The 13,552-nt window shown below is 52.3% G+C and overlaps 4 protein-coding genes across 4 annotated transcripts; 1 reads left to right on the top strand and 3 right to left on the bottom strand.

Annotated features, from left to right (window-relative positions):
* Positions 1–603: 603 nt before the first annotated feature.
* Positions 604–2,365, bottom strand: CkaCkLH20_00121 (isocitrate lyase; the record flags this gene model as incomplete). The annotated part of the gene is made up of 3 exons (XM_038882841.1): positions 604–961; positions 1,019–1,914; positions 1,979–2,365. 3 exons carry the CDS (start codon positions 2,363–2,365, stop codon positions 604–606), a joined length of 1,641 nt encoding a protein of 546 aa, XP_038751546.1.
* A 1,854-nt stretch (positions 2,366–4,219) lies between these two features.
* Positions 4,220–6,683, bottom strand: CkaCkLH20_00120 (neutral trehalase; the record flags this gene model as incomplete). The annotated part of the gene is made up of 5 exons (XM_038882840.1): positions 4,220–4,367; positions 4,422–6,163; positions 6,216–6,337; positions 6,400–6,463; positions 6,546–6,683. 5 exons carry the CDS (start codon positions 6,681–6,683, stop codon positions 4,220–4,222), a joined length of 2,214 nt encoding a protein of 737 aa, XP_038751545.1.
* Positions 6,684–10,309: 3,626 nt separating this feature from the next.
* Positions 10,310–10,925, bottom strand: CkaCkLH20_00119 (uncharacterized protein; the record flags this gene model as incomplete). Its single annotated transcript, XM_038882839.1, has 2 exons — positions 10,310–10,630; positions 10,716–10,925. The coding sequence occupies 2 exons, from the start codon at positions 10,923–10,925 to the stop codon at positions 10,310–10,312; spliced, it is 531 nt and encodes a 176-aa protein (XP_038751544.1).
* Positions 10,926–11,838: 913 nt separating this feature from the next.
* CkaCkLH20_00118 (uncharacterized protein) lies at positions 11,839–13,329 on the top strand (the record flags this gene model as incomplete). Its single annotated transcript, XM_038882838.1, has 5 exons — positions 11,839–12,046; positions 12,297–12,370; positions 12,430–12,809; positions 12,868–12,963; positions 13,041–13,329. The coding sequence occupies 5 exons, from the start codon at positions 11,839–11,841 to the stop codon at positions 13,327–13,329; spliced, it is 1,047 nt and encodes a 348-aa protein (XP_038751543.1).
* Between the last annotated feature and the right edge of the window lie 223 nt (positions 13,330–13,552).

Here is a 13,552-nt window from a genome sequence, read left to right as displayed (position 1 = left end):
ATTGACCTAGCCTGGAAAAAGAATACATCGATACGCCGATTTTGTCACTGACCTGACCACGTCGCTAAATCTGTCCACCACAACAACAATGGGAACGAAAAGGAGATGCTGTGACTTTCAATGTTTGTTCTAGAGCAGACAGACCGACCCCTTTGGACCATTTTCAGTGGGAAACGGTATCAGTGGCGGAAAGCCTTTTCCCTTGGTGGTTGCAGCAGGATGATAATGAAGCTCAATCCGTGGTTATTAGTGAAGGCGTGGAGATCGATGGCATTCGAAACTCTTATCTTCCGCTGAGCCGGCTCACAGCTGTGATGTTGCGTTGTGGATCCATCCGGCTGCGCCCGAGTCGACGTGATCACCTCCGTAAGCCCGGGGTCGGGGGTCGGGATTGTGGATCTCGGGTGCCATCGGGGCGGGTCGGACTTGTTTCGGCAAGGTACTGAAATGCACAACCAAGGAACACTTGGAATGAACGGCAAACAACTCATTGACATGCGACCGACCGTATTCCATACTGCCTAGATACACATCCAACATACAGCCTTCCTGCCACAGTTACACCTATCCAATGTACGATAATCCATCACGTAGTACGAAAGTTTAATGGAACTGGTCCTCCGTTACACCCTTACCCATCGCAGCGGTACTGCTGATGCCACCAGTGACCATCTTCTGGAGCTCGTCGACGTACGTAGCACCACTCCACTTCTGGTGCTTCACGACGTCGACGCCCGACTCCATTTCTGGCTCCTGGACGAGCTCGCCGTACGCACGCATGCCCTGCTTGCTGTACGCCTTGGCGAACTTGTCGCTGATGAGCGCCGTGGTGTGTAGGCCAGCAAGGGTAATGAACTGCCAGCAGTAGCCGAGAGACGCCAGGCGACGGATGTACGTCTCCTGCTCGGCGCGGGGCATCGCAGTCTTCCAGTTGAAGGAAGGAGAAAGGTTGTAGGCGAGCCTGAAGCACGTTTTATTAGCTTTCGCTTTCATCACGAGGTTTCGTTAGGTAACTCACTTCTGCTCTGGCCAAACAGCGTGCACGCCCTCGGCGAACTGTTGCGCCTGCTTGTAGTCGGGAAGCTTGCTCTCCATCCAGATGGCATCGCAGTAAGGGGCATAAGCAATAGCACGGTTGATGGCGCAGTCGCAGCCGCCCTTCAAGCGATAGTAGCCTTCGCGCGTGCGGGGCGAGTCCCAGTCGAAGTAAACATCACTGCCCACAATGCCCTTGGCAATGGCACGGGCTTCTGTGTTGCTCTTGCCCTTGGCGGCCGTAGTGTATTTCCGGACCATCTCGTCCTTGTTGGGGTTGGGTCCAGCCTTGATGGCATCGACAACAGCCTCATCGAACCGCTTCAGGTTTGCCTGCTTCAGCCAGGCGTCCTCGATAGCCTGGAGATCGTCGCCAACCTTGCCTGCTTGCTCCGCCGCATACATCAGATCATTCAGGGACTGCAGGTTGGGATTTGTGGAACCGAGGATGAATGCATGATCTCTAGGATCGATGTTGGTGGAGATCAAAGTAGCGGCCTCGGCATCAGTACGAGCGACGGCGACAAGGTTAGAGCCCATGATATCGGCTTGCGCACGGATGGCGACCAGGCGGTTGATGTGCTCGCTGATGGGGACGAGGACCTTACCGGCCATATGGCCGCACTTTTTGGTGCCAGGGGCTTGGTCCTCAATGTGAATACCAGCAGCACCCTTCTCGATAAAGAGCTTGGTGAGCTTCATGACAGCCGTCAGACCGCCGTGACCAGTATCGGCATCGGCAATGATAGGTCTGAGATAGTCAATGTTGGCGAGCTTGGCTCGAGCCTCCTTCGGCACGCTGAGGCGCTCTTGACGTTGCTTGCGGTCGTGGAAGAGCTGCGCCATGAACAGATGAGCAACCTTATTGGGCACGGTGGTCTGCAGGACGGGTAAGCAAGAGATTCCTCATTGGGACGACGCACGTCGCAAACCCAGAACTCACGTATGGGTAATCAGCCAGATCCGGTCCAGGCTCGTCAGAGGCAGAAGCGGTCGACGATGATTGCCAACCGGAGACGTATACGGTATCGAGATACTTGGCCATCTGGGTGACCATTGTGGGTTCCAAGCAGCCGTAGGTGTAGCTGGCGTCCTTGGTCTTGAATCGGTTCTCGAGGATGTCGAAGAGCTTCTTCGATTGCGCGTTGCTGGGGTAGTCGACCTTCAGGTGACCTCTCTTGGTAACGATTTGCTCGGCGGTGAAGGTACGCTTCGTGAATCTCCATCGGGGCTCACTCCACCAACGCTTGACTTCCTCGACCTCCTTGAGGAAGAGCTCGTCTTCGCGGTCGGGGTCCACGGCGGGGTTGACCATGTTGTTGGCAGCCATGATGGGCAATGGGAGCTTCGATTCTCGGGCAGACGATGCTATTCCAGAGAATTATTTGCAGGAGGATACTCGGCGACAATACGCTTCTAGAGGAATGTGTCGCTTGAGTATGACAGAAGCACCTAGACTGATAGAGCGCTGGACTAATGATGCTATTCACAACTCGATCAATGGTGATCAAGTTCGAGGAAGATGAAGAATGCGTGGAGGGGATGGAGAAGAAAAGAGAAAAAGTCAATCCTGTTAAGAGTCACAAGCCAAAGCCAAGGCATGACAATAAAGAAGCAGCACTAGCTAGCCATGACCGCTCATCGGCAGTCTTCGGCCAAAAGGCGTTCCTGGCCCAATCGTCTTACATCTGTTTCGAGGCAGGTACCTCTGACCTAGGCCCAGACCGGGAGATGGACAGTGTGGACGAAGGTGAGAACGACTCGAGCAGCTCTCAGAGCAGCACGTATCTACAGCTGTTCTTTGCTGGCAAGACAGGACCGTGTGGTAAAACACCTCGGAACTGAAAATAGGCCAGGACGGAATCCTGCCGAGGTACCCTGTACAACATCACCTCTTCTAACCTTCCCGTCGGCCATGACTGACTCTGTGGGGGAATGCTTGGTTGTCGTGGGCGCGCGTGTACTCCTTACCATACCAACCGCAGTCAGCTACAAGCAATGCTAAAGATGAGGCGGCAACATGAGTGTGTGTCTGAGAAAGGGGTGACGTCTGGATTCGGCTCAAAGGGGACGGATGGGGCGAAACGTAGCTGCTTCCTCATTGCCGTCATTGGCCGAGTTACCGAAGCTCCTTGCATGTCCCCCGCCATGCCCCGCCGTACCGCCGGTACCTGGGGAAGACGCTGGAGAAGCAGCTGGCTCATGTTGCTAAAGGTTCATCCTGCCGTCCCCGGACCATGGGAAATAATCTGCAAGCATCAACATTGACGTCTGCCGATTCCGATGCTGCAACCCCGTCTCCCGCCGTGCCCGAAACTCGAAGCCGCGTCGAATTCTCCATGATTTTGAGAATGTTCTTGTAGAAACAGTCGATTGTTCGTCGCGAGAATTCTGTGAAATTACCCTAGATAAGATTAAAGCCTTGTCTACCCAGACAGACCGAGCTCCCTACCAAAATCTTGCGGGGTAGCCGTTGCCTAGCATGTGAAGAATTGAGCTGAGTCGTTGCCATTGGCGCTGGCGTTCCCGGAGCCGATCACGCTTCGTGGCTTGCGTCACACCCTTCCCCAACCATGCGACTCCAACCTTCCAAAGATGCCTCGGCCTTGACACTGCGTCTCCGCGACTCTAGCCGTTCGTACGGGAACACCCGAAATAACACTAAGCTGCGAATGTCCTCATGTCAGTCACATGTCCCTGTTGACGGCACAAGCCACCCTGCCTCGCCACCAACCACCAAGCTCGACAGAGCTTCAGGAACCTCGAGCTTCACGGAAGTTGTCCGACTTACACTCATCTTGTTTTCTGTTCCCCTCATTCCCATCTCAAATCCTCAGAAATACTATGTCAGATTCTCTAGGATTGATCGCATTGCGCGGATATCTAGTTCGGCTTCGCAGCCAGTCTAGCCTTTTATGACAATCTTTCAGGCTCCTCCGCCTTTCGGCACGACTTTCATATACAAAACAAGGCGTTACCATGCATTGCGAAATCACCCATCGACTCCTGTACCCAACCTCCAGACTTGAGAATGCCGCGGCACAAAACCAAAGAGCAGCTCACACCCCTTTCGACATCAATCCTGCGATATGAACACTTTGACGCCAGCAGCTGTACCGTTTGGACCAGTCTAATGCATCCACGGAAGAAGTCGCTTCTCTTCTTCCGTCCAATTCCCGTCGACTTAGGAAAGCTCCGCGAGGGACTTCTCGTTGTTTAGCTCGATGGCCTTGACGAATGTCTCGTAAGGGGTCAGAGTGCCCAGAGCACGTCGCATGTGAGCGTTGACAATTTGCAGACCATAGACGTAGCTCGCGTTAACCCATCCGAATCTGTCACTGTCAGTACTTCGATCATTGATTGGGGCAGACGGCTGAACGACTTACCCTTCCTTGGCGACTCCCTTAAAGTCAAGACCTTGGTTTCCGTACTCGGCATCAACTCTGTGCGGATCGATGGGTCGAGTAACGTCGTACTTCTCAACAACTACACCGTTGTAGTCGACGAACGCCTTCGTCATCATGAACAGCCACTTGTAAGCCAGACGCTCTGCCTCCTCCGTGAAGCTGTATCGCACCAAGCCGGTCCAGGCCAGCATTTGCTGGGGAGCCCAACCATATGGGTAATCCCATTGGCGGTTGGGTCTCTCCAAACTGACTTCACCACGGGACTTCTCCGTTCCAGACAACAGACCACCCAGAGCCTCGAATTTCGGCAGGGCCTTCGTGACCATGTCTGCGGCTTGCTTGGGGTTCGCAACACCTGCCCAAAGGGCCCAGAAGGTCGTGCAGCTTTCGTATGTACACTGCTGCTTTTTAGCAGTGTCGTAATCGAAGTACATGCCCGCTTCCTCGTTCCAGAGATACTTGTCGATGGCAAGCTTTCTGCGCTTTGCACGGCGGTCCCAGATGGCAGAAGTGACCACTTCACCAGCCTTCAGAGGTCCGACAGCGAATTCTGCGGGAATGACGAGCTTGTCGTTGAAGACAGTACGGATGATACGGGCGATGTCTGTCTCATACTTGAAAAGCAGCGAGTTCAAGTCGATAGTTGCAAGGTCGGCACAAACCCTTTCGAGCCTGTAGGATGTGTCGTGGCCAGACTCGCGAACGGCACGGTCGTGCAAGAAGTAATCATCCAGCTCAGGCTCCTTGATTTCGCCCTTGTTGTAAGCCTGCACGAACTCCGTCCAGCTAATACCGTGCTTCTCTGCATACGGCTCGAGGACGTGGACAAAGTGATCGGCCTCGGTCTCGGGGGGAACACCCAATCCCTCAGGTCTGTAACGAGAAAGACCCGTGACCGGATCCAGGCGTGGCTCCGAAACCCAGACGCTGTGGTACTCCTTGATGGCGGCCAAAATGGATGTGCGCAAGAACTCCTGGGCATCAGGCTCGTGCTTGATCTTCTCGTAAACCCGGAGAGCCATGTCGGTGAGGAAAGGAGGCTGAGAGCGGCAAAGGTAGTACGATCGGGTAGCGTTGAGGATCTTGCCGTAGTGACGGATGCAGAAGCAGAAGTTTTGCACCATGGACTTGGCCAAATGAACCTTGTCGTTAACCAGGAGTCCCAGAGACTCCATGTAACTGTCCCAGCCGTAAAGCTCATTGAAACGTCCGCCAGGAACGACGAAGGGGAGACCTCTCAGGGTATCCTCGCCCGTCACAGGATCCTTGATCTTCTCCATCTCAACAGCGAGGAGTCCGGGCTTGGCGTTCATGTCTCGAACAAGCTCCGGGGTGATAACCTCGGGAAGCTGCTGGACGTCCAGGCGAATCTCAGGCCTCTCCTTCGCAACCTTAGTGTAAAACTCGAGCTGCTCCGGGGCGCCAACAGGGACGTAGATGCGCGGACGCGGATCGTCTGTCCAGTCCTTGGGATCTTTGGCAGCAATTTCGACACTCGAAGCGTCGATTCTTCTGGTCAATCCCTCCCAGAAGTGATCCCGGATGAGACGAGAGAGGCGGTTCACGGGGTTCTCGTTCAACCGACCCTCGTCGAGAATGATCTGCTTGCGGCCATATTCCTTGGCGAGCGACAACTCTTGCAGGAGATTGGAGAGCATGTATGTTCCTCGGACATCGAATCGGTTGTGGCCGGCGGAAGCGGCCGTTCTCAGCGAAAGAACCTAAACAACGGTGTAAGCTTAGGTGGTCTGATGGGATTGGAGATGCACAAACCTTGGGGCCATTGTCCTCAATGGTAATCTGCATGTTACCGTCGGTATCCTCCTGAGCTTGCAGACTCTCCAGGGTCTCGTCGACTGAAATGAGAAACTTTCGGTTGGAACTGGAAACTTCGTCTGCAGAATTTCGACGTCAGCAATCACTATGCGGAAAGATTTAACCCAAGAGGCAGACTTACCATGACTGCCACGACGGAAGGGTTCTCTAAGTCCCACACGCTCGAATTGCTTGAACAAGCTGTTCTGTGTACAAGTTAGGTCATCCTTATTGGAGCTTCTGTGACGGAGGACAAGCGGTCAAGGGTGGGGGGATTGTCGGTCGTACCTGAGAATATGTTCTCGTTCGCGGACCAGCTCGGTTGGCGTGGCGGTCATCTGAGGTGTAATAGGTTTTGGCATCGTCGAACACGCCACGCTCGTCGGTAGTCGAGCCGCGATGGCGGCGCTGGGTTGGGGATGTCATGGTCGGAGTACCTTGGTGGGGTTGAAGAAGTGGTAGAAGGTGGCCAACGACAAACGCGGGGGTAAGCTGATGTCGTCAATTGCCAATGATTGGAAAAAAGGACTCCGGCCGATAGGTAGAAGGATATTATCGTCGGCCAAAGAACAATTTGTAGGGGTCTCGTAGGAAAGAATAACAAATACCCAAGCTGCGTCTCTGTCGTGATTGCGTTGTGTCGGTGAGAGAATGAGGGGAGATTGTGGTGTGCTGAGAATGCCGTGTCACGAGGTCACGAACTGGGAAGGAAAGAGACAAGGGGCAGCGCGGGATGCGGGATGGGATGTATGTGTGGCAGTAGCTGTCTCCGAAACCAAGCAATATTCCAAGGTTCCTGCAGCTGGCAACGACTATTGAGCGGGTGGAGGGAACGTCCGGGTGAGAGCACAAGGTAGGTAAGGTAATCAGGTACCGTGCTGTTGATGGAGGTACGCTTTCAGCAAGTCTCGCTTCGCTTGTTTGTCGTAAATTTTCCGGCAATGTTGGAGTGAAAGCGGCAAGATCTTTTCCTGTGAAACCAATTGGAAGGAAACACTCTTGAAGGAAACATCAAGACGACAGAAGTTTCCAAGAAAAACCACTCAATTCCAGGTTCTCGTCCTTTCTCAATGAGCTATTGCAATGACGCTATTGCGCATCCATTTACAGTGGTCTCCCCCCACGCTGGGATCCATTTCGCCTCGCTGCAGGGCATCCGTACGGAAGCCGGTACCTTAGGGCGTTGGTGAGACCCACTAGGAAACACCTAGGCCAATCAAGTCCACATTAAACTGGGGAACCATGGGTCCAAGCTTCCTTGTGCAACTCCCCCAAATCGACCCAGTGGCAATCTCGTCCAAGACCTTGAGCTTTTCGTAGCTTCCTCCTCGAGCCTTTTTTTTTTTTTTTTTTTTTTTTTAAAAAAAATTTTGGTGTCCCCGGACAAAGCGTAAATATTAACAAAATTAGAAATTTCTTGAACACGAGTATGGCAACATCATGAAGCCTTCGAGCAACAATCATGTCAGATATCCTACGTCTTTATGCAAACCTGGCTGGTATTGCATCCTCGACACGTTTTCTTTTGCCATTGTTTTCCCACCGTCGGCTGTCTCAGTATGTCTAAGACCTCTAAGACCACAATCTTTTTTCACGGTCCTCCGTCGACAGAGCCCCGGCCCGGCGCTACTGAACCCAACCTATCAAAGTTGACGACGTATCCGTTGCTCAATCATTTTCAAAATGAACAGAAGCTTGAAAAAGAAGGGAAAAGAAAATAGATACTAATCGTGGACCGTCCTGTTCTGCAAAAGCAGGATTTGGATAGACAACTAACAACCAAGAGAGTGCATTAATTCTGAGTTGGCCAAGCCTGGCGACAGTGTCTATGCACCGAGATGCTCTTTGAATGCGTAGCTACGGGTTAAGCGTCGCCAGCAGCTCGCATTCAGTCACGGGGGCCAATGGAATCTTCGTGGATCCATCATCACAAGCAACTTATCAATTCGGCGGAAACTGCCCGTGGGTTTTCCCGAACACCTCTTGCTATTCAGATCCGGGCCTGATGCCTTTGACGGACGCTCCTAGAAGAGAGGCATCAAGACTTGCGCTTGAACTACCGAAATACTTTTTCTGATCGGCTTCCACAAGACGCCATCCAACTCGAGATGACATTCACCGGCCTTGCACAGAGGACCTCAACCCAAGTGGTATTAAGAAGGCCTCAAGTGAGGTAAAGATATACCAGACGTGTTATTGCAAAGTCCATTGCAGTCAACAGAGGTCAAGGTATCAGAGCATTCCGTTGCAAGAGGAAAGTATTGATCTCCTACTGACTTAGCAGTATGGAACAACTTTGCCTACCACAGGTCGGCATGGAGTTCTGACAAGAACAACAAGAGACCAAACGGAACGACCAAGTGATGCTCGTTAAGAGTTGCAGCAGCGCTCCCGATAGCTCTCAACAGCGTCGCTTTGATTTGCTTCGCGGATGCAGCCATGACATTGGAAGGTGGCTCATTTCATGAACCTGAACGAAGTAACCGTTCAGTTTTCAAACGGCTAGAAACTCATTTCAAAGTGTCGTCCCCGGTGCCCTTACTCTGATAGACCTCTTTCAGAATGGAAGTCACCTGGAACATGCCTCTTAGCTGACCTATTTAGTGTGAGCTGCTTGACCAATGAAATTACATTTGTCGAGAATCAAAGACGGTCTCGAGTCTTCGTCTTTGCCAGATTACGAGTCCGTTATCAGGAATTCCAATCCTGGACTCCTCGACGAACAAGAAACAACAAGTTTTGGGAGAAGATGTTACCCTTTCCCCGTTGGTCAAGAAGCGCTTTCAACTAGTCTGATTTCCAACACACAACGGGACGGGCAAACGGCATAACCCTATCATGTATGTGCCAAGCCCTTGACTCTCATGCTCCGACGGTTTGTATATTCCAAGTTCTTGGGTCAGAGGTCTCGTACACTAATTCACGCTTAAGTCCAGTGATTGTATTTCTCGCGCGTGGTCTCCGAACGGACTTCACCCGAAATGCCTCTTCTCTCATTTCTCCTAAGAGCCAGGGATTCATCATCTCTCCCAAGTTAACTCTATTGAGTTAATCACCTTCGGTTAGCACCAACGGGGCAGACAAAAGAGGTCTCCAAAGCTGGCAAACACTCAACCTCCGATCGATTATATCCAGTTCGGGGATGGGAGGAGCTTATCGAGGAATCATCATCGCGGAATTCACTCCAGGCAGGGGAACACGAATGAACGCCAACTCCAGGTTACATTTGTCTCTCACGCGCCCCTCACCGGTGTGATTGTTGTCGCACCGTGACTGTGACTGTAAAAGCCATGTGTGTCTGGTATGCTAATTTACCAGCAGCGTGGTACCCAATCCCAACTCGTTTGCGGATAACACCCCCCGGCCCCAACACAAGCACATGGCCGGCTTCCTCACGACAACGAACCCATCCCAGGGGTATATGCGGCGAGATCTAACAGATCGAGGCTCAACAACGGTTGTCACCCAGTAGTCCGATCATTGTACGGATAATCCGTGACCGAACTTCAAATCCGCCTATCCGCGGAATCATTCTACCCACTACACTGGTGACGGCCTGCTATGTGTCCACTTTGGGGCGATAAGCGGCTAATCCAGGGATGCGACCTCAGTAAGAATCAAACATTCATGGGTGTTGCAGCAGGGGTGACTTGGCAATAGCCTCTTAAGGCTATGGTCCGAGACCGGTTCATACAGTGCCATGGACGATGGGGGGGCCGTTCTCGGGCCGGACCAGTTACGAGGAGCTTACCTACTCTGGAGGGAAATCAGATCCGAGATACTACATCTCGCATGTCCATCGCTTACAGCTTTGCAGAAGTCGGCCGTCTCACTCATCGCAGAGCCTGCAGATGGGTTGACCGCGCGTCGAGAAGGTACGGTCGAGCTCAATGATGGCTCGCAATTTGCTCAATCAACAATCATGGTACCAGCGGTACGCAATTGATACCACTTTAACAGGGAGAATCATATGTAAGCGACGAACCCGGATGTACCATCCATTTCTACCCTGACAACATCCCCCTAGATTCAACAGCCCCAGCCGCTTGCATCTAGTTGTACGAATCAAAGAGCTGCTGGTACTTCTCACGATCCGCACTGCTGCCGGTCCAGACATCCTTTGTGTCCTCCACTACCTCGAAGTGCGTGCCTACGTACGTAGCGACCTGGCCGCCGCCGAAGGCAGCCTTGTCGATGAAAACACCCTCGTCGGGAAGAACCACCTCTGTGTAGTACGGGTGAGAGATCATCCCAGTGAGATCTTCGGCATGGCGATACATGAACATCGCAACACCGTCGAACTCAACAGGCACATCAGACGCCGGCCCAGTTGCCCCGGCCTCTGTGGGAAGAACAAGACCGCCAACTCGAACCTGTGGAAAGGGTCAGCCACAGTTCTCAGACATGATGCCACAGATCGAGGAGGTAAAATGGTGAGTGAGATTCTGGGCAACTGACCTGTTGGTAACGGGTGATGTTGAAGTGGGATGCCAGAGGAGCAACCTTGGGCGCATGCTCGTTATACCAGTAGTCCCAGAACTCGGTCTGCGTGAAGTTCGGGTGTCTCTTGACATGGGTCAACATCTGCGTGAGGCCATTTCTCGTGCAGATCGCCAAGCCGCTGGCGAAAAGCATGGCGGTGACCGTGAAGGGGACGACGAGAGCCATGATGAATGGACAAAACGGTAGCTCAAGAACAATGAGAGACTTGGGGATGTGACGAGAGTCGAACGACTAGGAGGTGGGCTGAAGAGGATTCAGGAGTCACTGGCTTCTATCCGGGACAATCTTGACACGATGAGAGTGCCGTAACTCACCATTTAAGGCTTTTCAGGTCCAGGCCGACACAGGTGTGGCTTTGCATTTTGGGAAAGGTGATGTCCTCATTGGGAGAAGAACTCCGTAGGAATCGAAGCGGCTGGACTCAGGATATTCAATATCCGGCCGGAAGCTCTCGACCAGTCTTGTTTGCTTGGTACGGTGAGCCGTAATTCCCTGCACACCCTCATATCCAGGGGTTGTGGTAAGAAATGCGGCGCTCTACATAATCTCTCTTCGAGGAAGCAAACATTTGACGACCAGCTTCTCATGCGGCAAGGGTCTTGATTTTGAACTGCCTCATGCAGTGCAAGGTTTGACTGCACCGACATGCAGGCCAAGGAAAACCGGCAAGCATGTTCTCTTAGTTGTTCACACGACTTCTGTAGGCGAAATATCGTGTTTTTCGACCATTCTCGTGTGATAGATCCAAGACCTGAGACCCGAACATTCAACCGCTTGCTGCCCCAGATATTGATACTACCGTCCAGTAACCGACTGGCAGTTCGCGGGCTCGAAAAATGTCCGAAAGGGAGTTTTAACTCATGGGAAGTGAATATAATATGCCAAGTGCATGTCTTGGGCAGACGCCTTGCAGATCTATTCGTGCTCCTTCGACATCTCTCTCCAGCCGAGTTGGTTTTCGTCTGTGATCGTCAGCTTTTCCTTGGCCCTGCAGCTTCTGTACCATCCTTCTCGCTTCTTTATTCGTTCATCCTTCTCGACGACTTGGCCACCGAGTACCGAGTGTGCGGGCCTCTCGATGGCGACCAGATTCCCGGTGACGAATGGCACGATCACGCTGATCCCTCCTCCCGATGGCTATGTGGTGGATTTCGATCACCCGCAAAGGCAGAGCGTGTTGGAACACTACCTGGTATTCGGGATCCTGGGTCCACTCGCTCTCATATGCTTGATCCAGAGGCTATACACAAAGTTTGCGTTTTCGGATGGACCGAAGATCGATGACGGTGAGTCCGAGGCAAAGACGAAGGCTGCGTTCAGCAAGCCAGACTAACACGACCTGTGTTCGGAAGCGTTAATGTTAGTTGCTTGGGTAGGCTTTTCATGTAAACTGTACAGTATGACTTCGACATCAACCACGTTACTAACTGCCGCATCCTAAGACCTGTTCCATCGTTATGCAGTCGTTGCAAACTTGTAAGCGCACTGTGAATCTACATGTTAAACTCCTGGCGCACGCTGACCGATCGACCTCAGGGTCCTGCGCCATGGGAGGCTTGGGTCATCATACCTGGGAAATGTCCATCGATCGGTGGTCAAAACAAGCTCTTGTAAGTACCGTTCGTATCAAGACTGAGATCACACACATAAACTGACCGAGTCGATACAGGTCAGCTACATCGTTGCCCCCGTCTTCATCTGCGCCAACGGCTCTACGAAAGCCTCCCTCTTCTTCGCATACCTCAAGATCTCCCCGCTGCCCTGGTATCGCCGATGTATAACCACCGGCATCGTCATGGTCTCTTGCTACACGATGGTCATCGCCTCGATGCTCCTATTCGGAACATGGCCAATCCGCGCAAACTGGGATCCATACGTTGCCAATCCCCACCGACCCCTGAATAGCGCCATGTTGTACATGGCGATTGCGACTTCGAACATTGTGTCGGATGTCGTTCTCTTTCTGATACCGATCCCGATGGTACTGCGCCTGCAGATGCAGCGCGTCGTCAAGGTCGACGCGATTTTGATGTTTGGGGTGGGAATTTTGTAATACGCCGTGCTTTTCACGATATTTCGCTAGATCGGTTACTGAACATGTATACAGAACTGTGACAACATCCGTCGTCCGCATGGTTTACCTCCAGCCCCTGCTCAAGACGAATGACACCAGTTGGGTTGCTGCACCTGCCAATGTTTGGTCGTACGTGCCCAATACTTCCACCTTTTCTTTTTCTCTTACAAGCCTCTTAAAGAATCGAGCTAACTACTTTTTCACAGTTTCGTCGAAGTGAATCTCTTCATCATCTGTGGCTCCATGCCCACGTTGCGCAGGTTCTTCAGAGCAATTGCGCCAAAGCTGATGGGGTCTTCCTCAGAGCACTCGCGTATCAAACATGCCGGGGCGTCGAACATCTCTCGTGGCCAGCGGAGCGAGTATTCGCAGTTTGACACTCACACGCACTTCGACGTCGAGATGAACAGCATGTCCAGCAAGCAAGTCATCTTGGAGGAGGATAAGAGGCTGATGAGCCAAGCAAGTTGTGAAGCGAGGCCAGAACAACGATAGCGTATTTTGTTTGGAGGTCCATGTAGGAATGCCCTCAGACCAGCGGTGTTTGTTACTTATCTCTTTGTATGACATTACTATTAGAACTACAGTCAGAGAGAACCACAAAAGGATGTACATCAGGAAATAAGGATTTCAGCATAGGCGATTCAGAATCACTCTAAATCACGTCTCCTTGGGCTCCGCTTGTTCATGACCCAAATCGGTATTTGTGGAAGGACGT

Source organism: Colletotrichum karsti (assembly GCF_011947395.1).
Source record: "Colletotrichum karsti strain CkLH20 chromosome Unknown Scaffold1, whole genome shotgun sequence".
Lineage (NCBI taxonomy): Eukaryota > Fungi > Ascomycota > Sordariomycetes > Glomerellales > Glomerellaceae > Colletotrichum > Colletotrichum karsti.
Note: the sequence above shows the minus strand (reverse complement) of the source record. Positions and strands in the feature narration are given on the sequence as shown.